The 17,444-nt window shown below is 43.8% G+C and overlaps 1 protein-coding gene across 1 annotated transcript in view; it reads left to right on the top strand.

Annotated features, from left to right (window-relative positions):
• LOC138511076 (trichohyalin-like) overlaps window positions 1–17,444 on the top strand; it is a 3,831,204-nt gene that overhangs the window by 1,707,118 nt on the left and 2,106,642 nt on the right. The window contains exon 16 of the mRNA XM_069626576.1: window positions 8,940–8,988. Coding sequence (XP_069482677.1) covers window positions 8,940–8,988 — 49 coding nt within the window. The remainder of the gene's footprint in view (window positions 1–8,939; window positions 8,989–17,444) is intronic.

Genomic DNA, 17,444 nt, shown 5'->3' with positions numbered 1-17,444 from the left:
AGAATCAATGTTTGATCTATTGGCTGTTGTACTATAGTTTCTAGATCGTCTTTAAGATCTAATGGCAAATATACTACTTTGCCACAAATGCTTTTTAGTAACTCAGAAGGAGACAATTTGGCTGTTTTGGGATGAAGGTCATTACTGTCTATGGCAATTGTATTTTTTTGTTCTTGTTTATAAGCCTATTCACTGAAATATGGTTATGTGCTGCTTCTGTGAATCCATTTACCTTCACAGAACCTTGAAATGGTATCTATGTTGACATTGCACATGTTTACAAGTACCTTTTGTAATTTACAGCTTAATTTAGTTAGTGGTTTCATTCTGTTTAAAATGAATATACATTTATTTTTCAGTAGAAATGGCCTGTCAATTCGAGCTCCAAGGATTAGTCTTTTGCTGTAGTTTTTTATGGTAGATTGTGACTTTTAAACTGTTTTCTTAAGATTGTGAAGAACTCAATGGTGGAACATTATTTGTAAAATGTATGTTTTGGAATGCCTCACTGTAGCTACGTTAACAATGGTAGATATAGTGTTAGGTTCATTAGTAGGTTTGGTTTTCTTTATACATTTTTTTGTTTTCGTTTTTGGCAGAGGGGCCTTACTTTTTTTGGTGCTCACTGGTTCAGTTGTGTTGAGTGACGTTACTAGCAGTTTTGTTTTAATGTTTTCTATACATTGTTTTAGAGGTGGATGACTATATGGCTTGCATTGATTCTCATCTGCTCTATTTTTTCTTTGTTTTCTACAGAATTGCTTTTTAGTGGGTATTCTATTGTGTCTGTTGAAAAAAGTATATTTGGGTGTGAACGTTGTGAAAAGTATATGGATGTATTGAGAATGGGTGTGTGAATGTGATGGTATATATGAATAGAGTGCTGTGTGAGTTTGCAGTGGGATGATTGTTATGGGTGGGAAGGTTCTAAGAGTAAGAGTGTTTAGAGGTTTGAAGGGTTTGGGTTAGTGAATAAGAAATTGGTGGTGTGAATTAATAAGTAGGGACATGATGATGTTTTGAGGAGAACAGTGGGTGTTGTAATGATGGTGTTTAGATGAGAATAGAAAGAGTGTGCATGTTGAAATATAATGAGTAAGAATAAAATAAATGTTGAGTTGAAAGGAATACTGTAGGCTAATGTACATCGAAACTATACTGTTACAATAACAGACAGATTAATACTATAGTACTGTACTTACTTTGTAGGATGTGAAGAGTAGTCTTCTTCTAGTTGGTGTGTTTTGGAAATGTTCTTCTTTCCTGTAATTGTAAAAGAAAGTTACTAGGTATCTATGGTAATGGTGACATACATTTTGTAAAAGAGGTTGTTGTCTATGACTGTAGGAGGCGTTGTTGAGAAAAAGAGTCAATAATGCTGTGTTACGGATATTCTACTAAAGTATGTTAACTATGTTGTTAGAACAATTGGAATATGAGTAGTGCTATTTGGGAGATTAGAAGGAACAGGGCAAAATGTGTGTAAGATAAATGTGCATTTGTAGGTTACTTTAGTGTTGCTGATTGTAATGAAGGAAGTGCTGTGTTTGTGATGCAATGTATTTGTAATGTGTTGCGCTGTTTCTAAAGAATAGGGAAACTGTGGCCTAACAGTAATACAATGGAGGATTGTTGTTGCAGCTTGTTACATGTCCTATAGTATAGGTTTGGAAAGAAGAGTACTCTATATGTAAGTGGAAGTGTTGAATATAGATGCTTTGTTGGTATACATGTATGTCGAGAATGGTGGCAGTGTAAGGGATGTAATGAGGGAGGTTGGAAATTGTGACATTTATAAGAAATGAAAAGTTAAAGCATGGATATGTGGATTTGTAGCAGCACTGTTTGTAACTGTTTTGTAAAAGAAAATAAATGCAGATGGAACAGATTTATAGAACATTTTTAAGTGGCACATATTGTGTAGAAGTTTAATATTTTGGCAGTACATGTATACTTGCCAATATGATGCATTCTAATTTGTAAGTGTTATTTAAGAGTTGTTTTTGTATGTGGGAATTGTAGTTGCACCTTTTCTATTAGAAAAGTTGGACTGCAAGTCCCAGAATGCAGAGAAAAAAGTAGGACTGGATAAGAACCTACAGATTGGAGTGGGTTGTTAGCAAGTGTGCATGTGCCCCCAAGTTATTAAACTTGCACACACAGAGCGGCACTTAAAAATGTTGTACACATTGTTTGCATTTGCTTTCTTTAAAAAAGAAAAGATACACACAGTGCTGTTGTATATGTTTACATGCATTTGTTAGCTTTAATGGAAATGCTCCTAAAAAAAAAATATTTGAAAATGCACTGCATTTTCCATTTTTTATTCAAAGTACATGTACATGACACACTTTGCAAGCTTTCATGCAGTCCTGGTTTTGAGTTTACATTCTCTGAGTTGTAGTCTGAGTTTTATAATGGGAGAAATTCTATTAGAAGTGACAGTATGCAAAGAAATAAATTGGTAAAAAAAGCGTCTATGCTGATTGAGAAGCTTATTACAGGGTAAGTAGGTAGCAGGAACCCTCTAAATAGATATTTGTAAAATAGTTGCTGAAAATACTTTAAAACATTAAGCATGCCTGTACTATGTATTGTTAGATGCAGACGTTGAATCTGGTAATAGAAATGTTGGAGATTTTCACAGTAGTCTTTGATGCAGATGGGTGTGATTAACAGGAGATATGTACTCTCAGAGTTCTAGTGTACATCTGAAGTGTTGAACTGAGATGACAGGGTTAGGTGTAGAGTTTTTGGATGTGATTGTGGATGATGTGTGACTCTTTGAAAGCAGCCAATGAGGGAGTGTTGAGAACATGAAAGTAGAAAGGGTAGAAGGGCTGCCCCTGTACTACGCGTTCTGTGGACACTGCAGCAGTCCAAGTATTGGACGTGCCACATCCGGGTCTTTCAAGGATGCCTGGCATGGAAAGTGGACTGTGGGGATTAGCCAATGAGGTGTTCTGGTTTACAGGAAGAGAGGGTAGTAACTGTTTTCATTGTTCTGTGCAGTGAAGATGGCTATGGATTTGGGGTAGCAGAGTGTGTGGATTTTGGGAGATTCTCCAATTCAGTCATTGAAGGTGTATGCTGAAAATCAACTGGATCTTTGGAAGTATTGGATTGGCAGAAGTGGAAGTTTTGTAGATGTAGTTTGTGGCTTAAACTGGGCAAGCTTGTTTTAATTCTGTGAGGGTATGGTTCATTTTAAATGTCCAAACATTGTAATTGTGCATTGTGGAGGGGCCAGTTTGGGGTATGTGACTCCAATGTATGTTCAGGTTGCCCTACTGGATTTCTTGAAAAGTCTAATGGAACTGTTCCCTGCTGAAAAGATTATTTTTTTCTGAAATGAATCAGAGGCAAACATGGAGATATCCAAACATTGTCAGTCCACAAATGGAAGAATCAAAACATCTTGTCAATAAAGGTGCATGTGCTGTTTTATATGCTGCAGGAAGGACATATTTTGAGAATGACAATATAAGGTTTGATTTTCTTTTTTTACAATGTTAGGAATGCATTGAAAAAGTTCCTGTAAGAAAATTGTACTACTGTGCATAAAAGCAAAATAAAGGGAAAAAAGAGTATGTATTAACATCCCAAAAAAATGTAAAAGATTAATTTTAATCTTTAAACCATTAAAGAATAAATAACTGAAATTATGTTTAATTTCTCCCCATACCGCTTTGAGTGGGTGCGATGCACAGGGATGCGGCAGTAGTCTGCGGATGGCACGTGCCACATCTGGGTCTTTTGAGGGTGCCTGGCATGGGAATGGGACTGCGGAGACCGCAGACCGTCGTGTTGTCCACAGACATTGGTGGATCAGCCAATCAGGTTTCCTGGGTGTGGTGTACAGGAAGAGAGGGAAGCAGAAGCTTTTTTGCAGGAGTTTTGAGAGCCGTGAAAATGGCTATGGCTAAACATTTGAGGAGGCAGAGTGTATGGATTTTAGAGGACTTGTGGATCCATTGGCTGAAGTTGTATGCTAAGCACTGTGGAGTGGCTGTAAATCTTGGATTTTATAAATTTGAAGTGTTTTTGTATGGAGCGCGAGGAGTAAGGTGGTCTTACTTACTTCCGTTTTGTACTAATATGGTTCACTTAAAACATCCAACATTATTGTTCATTGTGGAGGGAACAGTTTGGGGTACGTAACCGGGATTTCATTGCAATTTGCAATAAAGGAGACATTTGGAAAGTTGATGGAAATGTTTCCAAATTAGAAAATGATGTTTTTGCCCATTGCTCAGAGACAAATGTGGATGCGCTCAAATTTGTTTTGTCCATAAATGGAAGAAGCAAGGCACAATGTCAATAAAGGTATGTGTGCTTTTTTATGAGATTTTAGCATGGCATTTTTTCATAATAAGAATATTAATTTTGACAATGCCAGCATTTTTCAGAGAGATGGAGTCCATCTATCTTATGTGGGTAATCTGATTTTTCTGGAAAACATTCAAAATGCTTCAAAGCAGTTTTTGAGAGCATATAAAGTATCAATTTAAGTATTCTTTAGTAGTTTAAACAAATAAAATGGAAAAACTGGTGAAAAAAATGCACTTTTTGTGAAAGTTCGAAGGAATAATTAAGTTCAGTAAAATGTTTTTTAGTGAAGTTTATAAAACCAAAAAGAAAAAAAAACACAAAAAGGTTCTTTTAAGAGCCACCATGTTTTAACATGAAACAATTAAAATAATTTTAACTCTCCTACCCCTGGAATGTTTTCATGTGTCTGCGTACTAGTTCACTTTCCACGGACTATGGAGGCTGCACAAGGGCCTGTGACTTTTTTTGTTTTATGTTTTTTGTTTTTGTTTTATTTTATTATTTTTTTGTTTTTTGCAGGAGTTGGAAGGTAAGGTGGGGAAAGCAAGGGAGGGAAGGGTGACAAGGGTCACCAACCACAGATATGGAGTGGCTGATGGACAGGGGAAGATGTTGGCCGTGCCTTAAAATTAAAGTATGGGGCAGTGTTTCTTGTGCTCCTTGACAACTGCCTCAAAAGCACTTTGAAACTGCTCCCCCCTGCAGAGCGGTGTGTCACAGTACATGCAGAACACTGTAACCCTTGAAAGGTAAGGATCTACTGTATCCTGTATGGCCTGTGAGGTGGTTGATGGGAGCCTTTGCCCCACAGAATTGTCTTGTGTGCTGGCAGGAGTAGGTGAGGAAGATGGCACAGAGGAAGATATCCTGCTCGTCCCTGAGAAAGGAACAACCTTTCTCAGTGCAACCAGTTGGTTAGAAGTTACGTGGCAGAGCATTGATATGGTCCCAAAGGAGTAGTGTCCTTGTTGTCTGCAACTGAGTTTCACCCTACACTCAATGCATTCAACATGGGCAGCCTTCGCCTTCAGGGCCCCATCCACGGTCTTAAAGATCCACCACACCCAGGACTCATTCAGAGTGCTGGAGGTAGGTACTTCCTCTACCTCATCTTCGTCTTCCTCTTTATACTGCTCTACATCTTCGCGCCTGTTCCCCTGTGCTGGCCCTCCAGGTTGTTCAGGTGGTGGTCGTGGTGGTGGTTGGGGAGGAGAAATGGTCATAAGAGATACCATTGCAGGATTACTAGCAGTTCTGCAAAGCAGGTGCTGGTAGGTGTGGTCTTCTGGATAGCCAGATTGAGAATGAGGAAAAGTAAAGGGTGGGGCCCTTTAGAGGAACCGTCCACTGACAGTCGTGCTGACCTCGGACTATCGAGTCACATATATGCCTTGAAAAGTTGTAAAAAGTTTCCAGATCAACCAAGAATGGGTCTGGGGGCTGGGAAAGGGACACATATGGGCTTGACAACCCTAGATTGGCTGAACATGCAATTTTAAACTCTTTGCGGTGATGAACACTGTTCGCAAACAGGCCATCACGCTACACAGATGCAGCCACATGATGTTGTCTGGGACATCCACAGCTCTGGTGGCCGGCCGCGGACACCCATGGGGTAGGATAGCAGGGCACATGCACGTGGGTGTCCATAGAACAGGCACAGTGTCCACAGACTAATTAAAAGTGTGTCTTGCGAATTCGGACATGTCTGGAAACTTTGCCTATCCGGGGCCACCTCCTTTTTGAGTGTGGACACCCCAGACAGTCGTAGTGTCCATGGACTCATAATTGGGGTTTAAAAAAAGAAGTATTACACAATGATATACAACGTATTTATAGTATCAAAAATACATTTATTGATGAAAGCAATGGATATCGGAATGGGAAACATAAATAGGATATTTATGAATTTCTGTACTATAATGATCAGGGGAGGAAGGGAGTGAGGTTTCATCAAAGCGTCTTTGATTTAAATGTTCAGAATTTGATGGGGATGATTGCTCGAGACAAGGGTGACAGGTGCAAGAAGGACAGTGATAGGGAGCATTTTTAATTACATGATTTTTCACATAATGTAAACGTTCTTTAAAATCATTAGTTCATTTAATTTTATAGCCAAGTTGATTTGATTATGTACAGTTGTGATAGGGCTTCTCTTTGTGATTCTTGGGATTGTGTATAATGAGACTGGGGCAGGGTTTTTCATGAACACTATTTACTGTAAGAAAAAAGAAATTATTATTTTAGTGAGGTCTATACAAATTACATTATTTGTTTACATTAAAACATGTATCCTATACCATTAGAGTCACTCATTTTTTCTTTTGGGAAGTTCTCCTTTAACCATTCAAGTGTGTTTGTCATTTCTGTCAAAATGAAAAAATAGCGCTTTTTGTTTATAATACATGCTTACATAATGAATGCTAATAATAATTAAATAAATACTGTGTAATTACTGCTTGGTGAGAGATTGTTTTAGAATAAGCACTTGGTGTATGTCAGTCTCTATGAATAGTTGTATCGAAGTGATAATATGAGGTACACACGTTTTTATTCTTGGTGAATTTCATTATATTGTGTGTTATCAATTAAAGTAATCATTTCTACAAAAAGGTGTTTTTGGCTGCAGTAAATATATGTAACGTTGGTTTATGCATATGTGTTTGTTGGTTGATGGGTAGAAAATGTTTTGTTCTCCCCTGTGCTTCTGGGTTTTGTGAATGCTGCCTTCTTTCTGCGGATATTCGTACTGTCTGCGGACTGTACAGCTGCTACATTGGGGGTTAATACAATAAAAGGGATTTGTAGCAGATAAAGGGTGCACTGGTAAATACCTATGAAATTCAGTGAAAATACATTGTTTCAGGGACGTTATGGTTAAGTTGCACTGCTAAAAACCTATGAAATTCAGTGAAAAAACTTTCTTAAAGGAACGTTAAGGATATGTTGCACTAATAAAAACCATTGAAATTCAGTGAAAAATGTTTTCTTAATGGGACGTTATGGTTACAAGTAAAACTGAAACCCCCAGAAATTCGCCAGTTATGGTAAGCTAAGCAACCACCACCATGCACTGCTAAGACTAAGGCCCTCATTCCGAGGTTGGTGGTAGTCATGGCGTTATTAGCTCCATGACTGCTGCCAATAACGGTACCGTGTCTGGTTTGGTGAAATGGGAATTTACCGGTCTAGTCGGACCTTGGCGGGACCGGTAAATCCCCATTCACCAAACCATTCCACATTCCCATTTGAGCCCCCATAGGGCTCAATGGGAATGGGGAGGGCGTAAATAACGGGCAGTCGTATGCAAAGCCCGTTATTTGCGCCCTGGTTCCTTAATGGGTCCCGTACATAACGCCTTGTCAGACCAGGTGTTAAGGAAGGGACCCGCTAAGGGACCTCATAGTGGGGCGGTTATGGATTACCGGCACCGGTCTCCTTACCAGTTCCCAGTATCCCTTACCACCCTACTCAGAATGAGGGCCTTTAACACCCAGAACATCAGAGATGACATTGCAAATGTCACTGATGACATCACTGATGACATCACATATGAAATATATTTTCATCAAAACTCCCTGCAGGGTGTTGTGTTCATAATGTTGGTAACAAGCGTCAGGGGTGATCAGGAGACCTATCATGAAATACCTAATGTATTAAAGAATGTACTCATCTAAACAAAACATTATATTGCAGTGTTGTTGTTAATTCATGAGCCCAATCATACATAACTATAGGCAATGGCTGCAACATGCACCATAGAAGTACAATATTTTAATCTGGTAATTTTGGATAGTAATTTTGGATAGTAAAATAATGAATGTTATCTTATCAAAGTTTGAGTAATGTTAAAAACACGGAATTAATAACTATGATGACCCACAATGCATCCACATCAGAGGCACATACATGGAAACTAAAGTAAGGAAATAAGAAAGAACATCACCAGAAATGTCAATAACATTAAAGGTAATCATCATGTATACAAATGAATTGTGTGTGTGAGACCTGCTTATTGCCCCATATATGTGCACCATGAGCTGAGACCAAACCCTAAGAAAAGTACTTTCAGAACATACAAGATGGTTAACCTCTAGATATATAAAACATTTTCAATTTTCATATTCAGACTATTAGTAAACAAAACTGCCTGGCCTACATATGTCAGTGAACAAAAACGAGTGGCGTGATGTCATCAATGACATCTGTGATGTAATCTTTGATGTGCTGCGTGTTAGTATTAGCAGTGTACGGTGCTGGTGCGAGTTATGGTTGCTTAGCTCACCATAATTGGTGAATGGCTAAGGTTTTTTGGTTTTACTTGTAACCTTAACGTCCCTTTAAGAACGTTTTTTCACTGAATATATAGATATCCATCTATTCCCAAGCAATGGCCCTGTAATGATGAAACAGAAAGGCTGCATCACTTTCTATAGTGTATAGTGACTTTTTTGTCAACTCTTGTTTTTTTAATGAAAAATGGATGATAACATACATAGTTAAAGCATGAAATGTGTTAAGATATTTGATTTTAGATGCATATAACTCTCACTGTGTAACCAAAAATGTAATAATTTATGCTTTTTATCTAAAATAATTCCATTTAGACACCTAGGAAGATTCGAAGAAGAAGCTTTACCAGCTGGCAGACCAAGGGTTAGTTCCATTTCTATTTCCTCAATATTGTTTTTGGTCAAACATCTTTGTATGAAAAGCATTCAGTGCAACAACCCTTTTTTTCCTGGGCAGATCCCATGTATACCACTTCTGTTCTTAGGGACATAATCAATGGAGACTTTTGATATGCCTCTACCTATCCTTAAGGAGGCAATGCCTATGGGCCTCAACTCGGAGGATACCTTTTTCCTGTATGACTTGGCTGAATTTAAAAAAAAAACATTAGACATGAGAATGCATATTTTGCACTATGCGGGCTACTAGATTTATTGCTGTATTTATTTTGTTGTTTTAATTGTGTTTTATACGTGTATTGTTAATTGAGAAATCCCAAATAAAATGTTGATTGATTGGCCTATTCTTTATGGGCTAGGAACAGAAACTCCCATAACAATAACATCTGCCGATACACTAGAGAACATGCATGATGCACAAATCTATGCAATATAAAAGATAAATCTTCAGTAAAGAGTGCGTACATGGAGTGGTAAATGCAGGCCCCTGTATGTGTGTCACCATAGAAGGAGTAAAGTTTGTTTTGAACAATGTAACATGCACCTTTCCCCTCGTGAATTCTCCACCCACTCTGCCCAGAAACCACAGACCATCACCTTTCCCTGAATAACCTAAGTTATCTCAATGGAGGGACAACACACCTCAGGAATGGGGAAAAAGATGTGGAAGAGTGCTGACATCTCGGCTGGTTCCTACACAGATAAGAAGAAACATTGGAACAAATATGGTTCCTTAAGTCTGCAGTTTGCAATGCTTTAGGTCCAGAAATTTCAAACATGGTATGGAATACAAATAGAATACCAAGTTGTTGGTATAAAAAAAGAAATGCTGAGTTTGGTATCAGGTAAGGTTAGTTTGTGAAATCTTTAATTTACAGCGCTGCAGGAGAGCCTTTAGAAAATTCAAAGACATGGAGAGCCCCATACAATTTTAAACTGAGCCCCCAACCTACAAAATAACCTCTCTTTATGCTTTTCGTGCTTCATCAATATGAATGCAGGAGAGTGGAATAGTACACTCAGGTCATAGGGAAGAACAGACTCCGCAATTAACAATAATATATAGAACAAGACGGAACAAAGCACCTATTCTCTGCTCTTTCCTTCTCCCCTCTCTCTCCCTCCCTTACTTTTTTTCTATGCACTTACTCTGAATTGTCCCGGACCAAGCATGATAGCATCAAATTTTTGTCTCCTCCCCCTTACCTTACTTGTTCCCCCCCTCCAGCATTATCTGAAATGTCGTCAGGCCTAGTATGATAGTAGCTTATTTTGTTCTTCTCCTTCTCCCTTTACTCCAACCCCCCACCTATTGTTAAATTCTGTCACTAGCTCAATTGTCATCATGGATAGTAATGTAGCGCTTGTCTGTCTCATTCTCCTTCCCACCCCCCTCCCCTTCTTATCATTGTCAATAGCTCTTACTCTATCACTAATGTCTCCTGACGTGTTTGATAGCAGCTTGTTTGTCTCCAACCACCCCACACCCTCCCTCATTTGTTTTCTCCTCCCTCTCCCCCTCCAGCACTATCTGAAATGTCAGCAGGCCTACTATGAAAGTCGCTTGTTTTGTTCTTCTCCTTCTCCCTTTACTCCAACCCCCTCTCCCCCCGCCCCCAGCTAATATTAAATTCCGTCACTACCTCAATTGTCGTCAGGCATAGTAATGTAGACGCTTGTTTGTCTCATTCTCCTTCCCACCCCCCTCCCTTCCTTATCATTGTCAAAAGCTCTTGCAATATCTGAAATGTCGTCAGGCTGATTACGATAGTTATTTTTCACATTCTGAATGTATCAAGGACTTGTAAAAATGTCACTGTATTCTCCCTTGTTCCCGCCCTGCCTTGAAGCATTTTGAAACACATTGGCCCTCATTACGACCCTGGCGGAAAGTGACTGACCGGACCGCCACAGCGTAAATAGCGTTTCCGCCATTGCACGATGGAGCAAAGTGCGGCTCATTCCGACCCATCGGGCACGAGCACCACGCCATGGTGGAAGTGCAAAGTCCGCGATGGCGGAAATGACCCCAAAACGGCCCACACCGCCGCCGTACGGCGCCCTAGGTGCAATACCGCCACCCATCTCAGCGGACACCGCAGTGAGCGCCAACCGGAAAGTACGGTGACCGTAAAAATACGGAAACGGAAGTAAAAGCATGGTCCCGGAACGGGAAACATCACGCCGTACACCTATAAAACCACTAAATCCACACAACCATTAAAAATACTACCCTGAGACACATCCCAACCCTTCATCCACCCTAGTGAAACCAAGAAAAATGGGAAAAGTAGCGAAGAAAGCGTGCGACCGCAAGCGGCAGGTCCACTTCTCCCGTGAGGAACTCACCGTACTCACAGAGACCCTCCTGGAGAATGCAGCCGCCGTCTTCTCCACGCAAATGACCAGGATGGCACTTGCGAACAAGAAGGCCATATGGGCCCTGGTGGCACAGCGGGTAAGTGCGGTGGGGACCGCACCCCGCAACCCACAGCAATGCAGAAAGCGATGGGACGAGCTGCGGATACGCGTCCGTAGCATACTTTCTGCCAACCGCAACATTGCCACAGCCACCGGGGGAGGATCGGAATCACCCATCAAGTTGACCCCCTGGGAAGAAATCTGTGCCTCCACCATAGGAATGGAGAGCATAGAGGGAGTCGGAGGGATGGAGAAAGGAGTGCAGACATCCGAAGAATCAGGTAGGTGGCCCAAATAAAACAATGCCAAAACCACAATGTCCAATCATGTGAAGTACCACGTGCCCACATAGTGCAACAGTAACACATGTCCAGGAGAACGTCCACATACATAGGCCTGATAGCACACTTCAAAACTCACATCAAATACATAAATAATTAAAAATCCTAAAAACACCCTCTACACGTGCAGCAGGCACACCCTAACTGCAGGCTGCCAAACAACTGCACCCTCACACCACACACAAATGAAACCACCTCCAAGGCCCCGACCCAAATCACCCTCAGGTACCACCCCAATGCATGTGATACATTGCCATTCCAATTTCAACAGACCCATTAATAACGCTCGCCCTCCTTTACTCCACCACAGGGTCCGATCCAAACGACGAGCTCCAGGACACCCCTACCAGCACACCTGCAAAGAGGGCCAAGACCAACGGCCAAAGACCCTCCACCTCAGCTGCACGCATCAAGACACGGCAGCAGCACAAATCAAGTGGCAGCACAGAGGAGGGAACTCCAACAGGCACCCCAGCAGCCAGCATGCCCACACCACCACCACCACAGGTCCCCCCAATGGATGCCACAGTAGGCACTGCTTCTGGTGGCAGCAGCACCATAGGTGACACTGCATTAATGGCAGCATGCTCCGACACAGAAAACGGGGATGTCGAAGTCAGATCCATCCATGACCTGTCCCAATCCCCCTGTCTGTTCCATCCCGTACACCATGAGGATACCACGCAGGGGCACCCACAAGACGACGACTGGCCATCCCCCACAAGCCCTGTGGCAGGGCAACATGAGGCGAACAGCCACTCTGTGACACCACCGCAAATGGCCATGGCCCAGCAGAGGCAACAGTCCCTCGACCAGTTAATCGTGCAACAGCAGCAACTGGCCACGCTCCTCAAGGACCATGCCGATGAATGTGGGGGCACTAAGGCAGACATAGAAACATCAACTGAGACACTTAGGGCAGAAATGGAGAGAAGTACAGAGACACTAAGGGCACAAATGGAGAGTAGCACCGAGAGCCTGAGAGTCCAAATGGAGAGAAGCACCGAGAGCCTGAGGGGGGAACTGCATGCGACGTCCAAAGACGTATGTGCCGAACTTGCCGCAGTGCGCCGTGTGCTCACTGAGCTCTCACAAACCCTTAGGGACATGCATGGACGTGAGCAGGCAGAGACATCATCCGTTGCAAGTTCCGTCCAGGGCAGCCCCCAACGTAGATCTGGGAGGAACCTGCGCTCCACAGGCAGGGGTGCGCCTGATACCCGCAGAGGGGGCTTGCAATAGCGACTGCCCACTGACAATGAGCATCTCTGGACACTGGTGTTCGGGGGGGAGGTAGGAGGGTGGAGGGGGGGTGTTGGGCTCACTTGGGTGGCGGGTCGATAGGGTGTTCAACATGATATCACATATGCCATAAACAATGCACGATCAACCAATGAGATGTGTGGACATTGATCTTTGTGTACGAGGCCATTATAGGCGTACAGTCCATATTGTGCATGTACCATACACACACAGTGCCACGAGTCCCGTGTCCATGTATCAGCCACCAGGCGTGAGTGCTAGAAGCATGCATCTATGAGATGCTGACGAATGTCACGGCCCTCCTGTGCCTCGCAGACTCCTTGAGGTGCTGCCACATCCCCACCCTCATCATGACCATCTTCAGGTGCTTGCAGTTCTGCGTCAGGGGGCATGGGCACATTTCTACGTACGCACATGTTGTGTAGCATGACACATGCCATCACCATCTTCGCAACCTTCACATGGCGGTACAGGAGTGCCCCGCCAGACCTGCTGAGGCACCGGAAACGAGTCTTCAGTAGGCCGAATGCCTGTTCTATGACTACACGGGTGCGTGAGTGGGCATGGTTGTAGTCCTCCTCATGCTGGTCCCGTGGGTTCCGGACTGGTGTGAGGAGCCATCTCTTCAGTGGATATCCGGCATCACCTGTATGTGGACGATAAACGAATCATGTGGAATGCCATTGCTACGTACGCACCCCCCCCCCTTCCTGCCAGGTCATTGCCGCATCACATACCCCACATCATCATGCATGAAATGAGACTCACCGAGTAGCCAGGATCTGTTCCCTGCGTGTCGCTCCATGTAGCGTGGTATTGTAGAGTTCCTCAAGATCATAGAATCATGGGTTGATCCAGGGAATCGGGCACAACAATGTGTAATGATCCTGTTGGAGTCACACACCATTTGTACATTCAGAGAATGAAATTGTTTCCGGTTGCGGTACTGGGCCTCCATGGCATGTGGGACGACCAATTCCACATGGGTGCAGTCGATGGCACCAATGCAACCCGGTATGCCGGCAAGTGCATGGAATCCCACTTTTGTGTTCATAATTTCCTGCTCCAAGCGTGGTAGAGAGATGTAGTCGTCTGCGTGCTTCAGGAGGGCATCGAGCACTTGCAATAGTGTCCGTGAGAACAGTGGCTGTGAAATGCCATGCAACTGTCCGACTGTGTGCTGGTAGGTGCCTATGGCCAGGAAGTGGAGTACAGACACCACCTTCAGTAGGGGTGGGATGGCGGTTGGGCTATCTATCATGCTGACAAGGTCAGCCTGTGTCATGTCCACAATGGCGGTTATGGTGTCCCGGTCCAAACGGTAGAGGGTGTGGATCTGCTCATCAGTGAGGTTGAACGGATGTGCTCGGAGGCGTGGGATTGCGGGCTGCCTGCGTGGTGGTAGTGGCTGTGCTGGCGGCCCTTGCTGGCCCTGCCTTGCCCTCCTCCTCCTCCTGCGTCTCCTCCGTGCGGCCGGTTGTAGTTGGTGTTCGTCTTCTTCTTGAAGTTGGAGTACCTGCAGTGCTATCAGGTCCCCCAGGGCCAACATAGCTAGTCCTGCCGGTAGCATTTCGGAGTGGTTGTGGGAGGAGACTGGGCGTGCAATTTATGTGTTTTCAGGCTGTATGGCCTCCACCTGTGGTGATTCATTCCACCTGTGCAAGCTGCTCTCCCCTTTGGGCGAGCACGTCCCGCACACAACGCTGCAATTCGACGAATGGCATCTTGCTATTACAATCATGTATTTGTACCCGATGGCAGTGTAACATTGGTTGATATGTTCATTCGGCTATGGTCCCATTGTTTCACATACTATCTTTGCAGTCGCGAACAGACTTGTGAAGGGTCAGTGGAACGTAGTACTCGAGTAACGGTGGACCCTCATGCATCACTGTACCGAGGTTCAACGACGGGCGGGGCGTCCCATTTGTGAGTGAAGGCAGTTGCCATTTTCACACACAGCCGCACTAGATGGATTAATTTGTGATTTCAAGCGGCCACAGATGCCTTTTCGACGTGATGTTGCAAATGAGGAATTCGAAGGGCGGCGCTTTCGGTTTTCAGCTAGCGGCGAGGAGATGCCCACAGGTCTGACTGCAAATATAACGTTCTATTGTTCAATGTCCTTGGGACAGGGGCCATGGCGAGGATGCAATGATTGATATGAATAGTTTGGGATGCGCAATGGCGAAGTGGACGATGAGGCCGGACGTTCCCAAATACATGTTACTTCACAACACTGGAATTACGGGCTGGGGCACAGTGGATTTTGCAGGCTGCATAACGCACAGACTCAATGGAAATTTCACATGTAATGTGAGTATGGAAACAGGCGTTTTCATTACGGGATGAGGGAATGATGAATGGATGCATGGACAGATGAATTGATACAGAGTTTGCCATGTACAGGGCTTCTTGGAATCTGTCCGCCTCCCCTGCGCTATGTGATGCAGGGCTGCCATAGTGGGACCATCGTCTATCTGGCCTTGTTGAGCCCTCCCTGTCTCGACGCGCCTTCAGACACTTGTGTCTATGCACGTTACCAATCCCATCTGATGGATTCTGTTTTAACAGACGCATGCACAGGTACACTCGTTTGTGATGGTGTTTTCACCTCGATATAGATAGTTATGATTCGCAAGTGGTTTTTGGGTGGTGATGATCCTTTGGAGTGGGCTAGCATGCATATGGCTGTGGATTTGGTGTGATCATTGAAGTGAGTAATTCAAATGTAGTTCTGATGGCCATACTGTTCTTTTTCATTTCATTTGGTTGACAGGTATCTCCTCCCCTTTTGCCACTGCCATCTGTATGCCACTCCTGCAGATGGATTGTACTCCCGACACCTGCTGCTTCGTGTTAATCAGTGGAGCAGCATTACGATCTTATGGGACGATCGCCAATGGGCCACATGCCCTTACGCAGTACTAGTGGCTAGGAGCAACATTTCGGCCTTTCAGCTGGACTAGTGCCTCCCTATTGGGACGGCCCTGCGGTTCTAGGCGCTTCCATGTTGCCTTTTCGTACGAGAATGTAGCCCCTGTGTACCATGAAGGAACAGGGCGTCACACAAGAAGTAGCTGGTCATTTATTGCGGATGCAGCCCACAATGGTGAAATGTGTTTTGGGGTTCATGGCCTAATGGCTGTATGGGCTTGGTGAATTTGTTGTGCATTAAATTTCTATTCTGATATGGACCGTGTAGCGTTCTTCTTTGCAAGTGATGTGGCATATTCCTATTTGGGGAGCGATGTATTGTGAGGAGATCTGCATTGGTTCCAGCTTCGGAGTATAGTTGCGTGGTACTGTGCTGGGCGTGTTTGCCTACGAAGCCCAGTGAGGTCAGGGATGAGGGCTGCCAATATGACTGTTTTAATGATGTCATGCTCAGGGGCGGGGGATTAGCTTTTGTGTAACAGATGCCGGTCAGCCAGGTGGATTGGTGGAATTATGTGATTTTCGGAATATTGCTGGTCACAGGTGCCTGTGTTTGCGTGCGTTTCTTGGTGGGAGACTGAGGTCATGTCCATTGGGATGGCTTCTGTATTCGTGCCATCTGTGCCCTGCAGCTCCCATTGGCCCCTCTTGAGATTCATTTGTTCGTTGGCAGGCATGGATGACTAGTACATTTCACTGGTTGCATTGTGTGACTTCATTGCACCTACGGGGAGTTGTACTATGTGGCCAGGGAGCGGTGTACAGGCACTCAGTGGGGCCGTTTACGGTTGGTTCGCGATGCCGTACTTCTCACCATGGCGGAATGGTACTTTCCGCCGTGCTTGATGGCGTTAGGTGCATGTCCGCTAGGGTCAGAATTCGCGTACCGTTGCGCCATGGTGGTAATTACGGTTTGGCATGGCGCGCGCGCGCGTACTTGGTGCAGTTAGCGTTGGCGTTCACTACGGTGTCGCTAATGGCATCGTACTTTGCGGTGAAGGGTCATAGTCGCACCGAGCGCTATTCGATGGCGGTATTGCATTTCCGCCATCGTTTTTCGATTTCCGCCAGGGTCGTAATGAGGCCCATTGTGTATAAGCACTATATAAATAAACTATCAATCAATCAAACCTCAAGATCAGAAGCTTGGTGTTTGCAAGATAACTCACAGCTGTGAGCAGTGACCACAATCTAGGCTTTGGAACTTCTTAAGCAATGGTAGCAAAGAGGGGACTCATCAGTGTGCGATTTATATGAATTCAGTGATTAATGCATTTTTGTTAACTAATTGTGCTGTTGCAGCAAGATTCAAACATGCAAATGACCATATTGCAGTTTTCATAGCTTTCATTTCTTCACGTTTACATGCACCTCAGCCAATATGGTTGCCATGAGGAAACTAACATTTTTCCTTACATGTCCATAGTACCATCAAATCAACATGCAGTTACATTGCCAT

This window comes from Ambystoma mexicanum, chromosome 6p (genome assembly GCF_040938575.1).
Source record: "Ambystoma mexicanum isolate Mex_15411 chromosome 6p, UKY_AmexF1_1, whole genome shotgun sequence".
Lineage (NCBI taxonomy): Eukaryota > Metazoa > Chordata > Amphibia > Caudata > Ambystomatidae > Ambystoma > Ambystoma mexicanum.
This window is presented reverse-complemented; position numbering and strand designations above follow the sequence as displayed.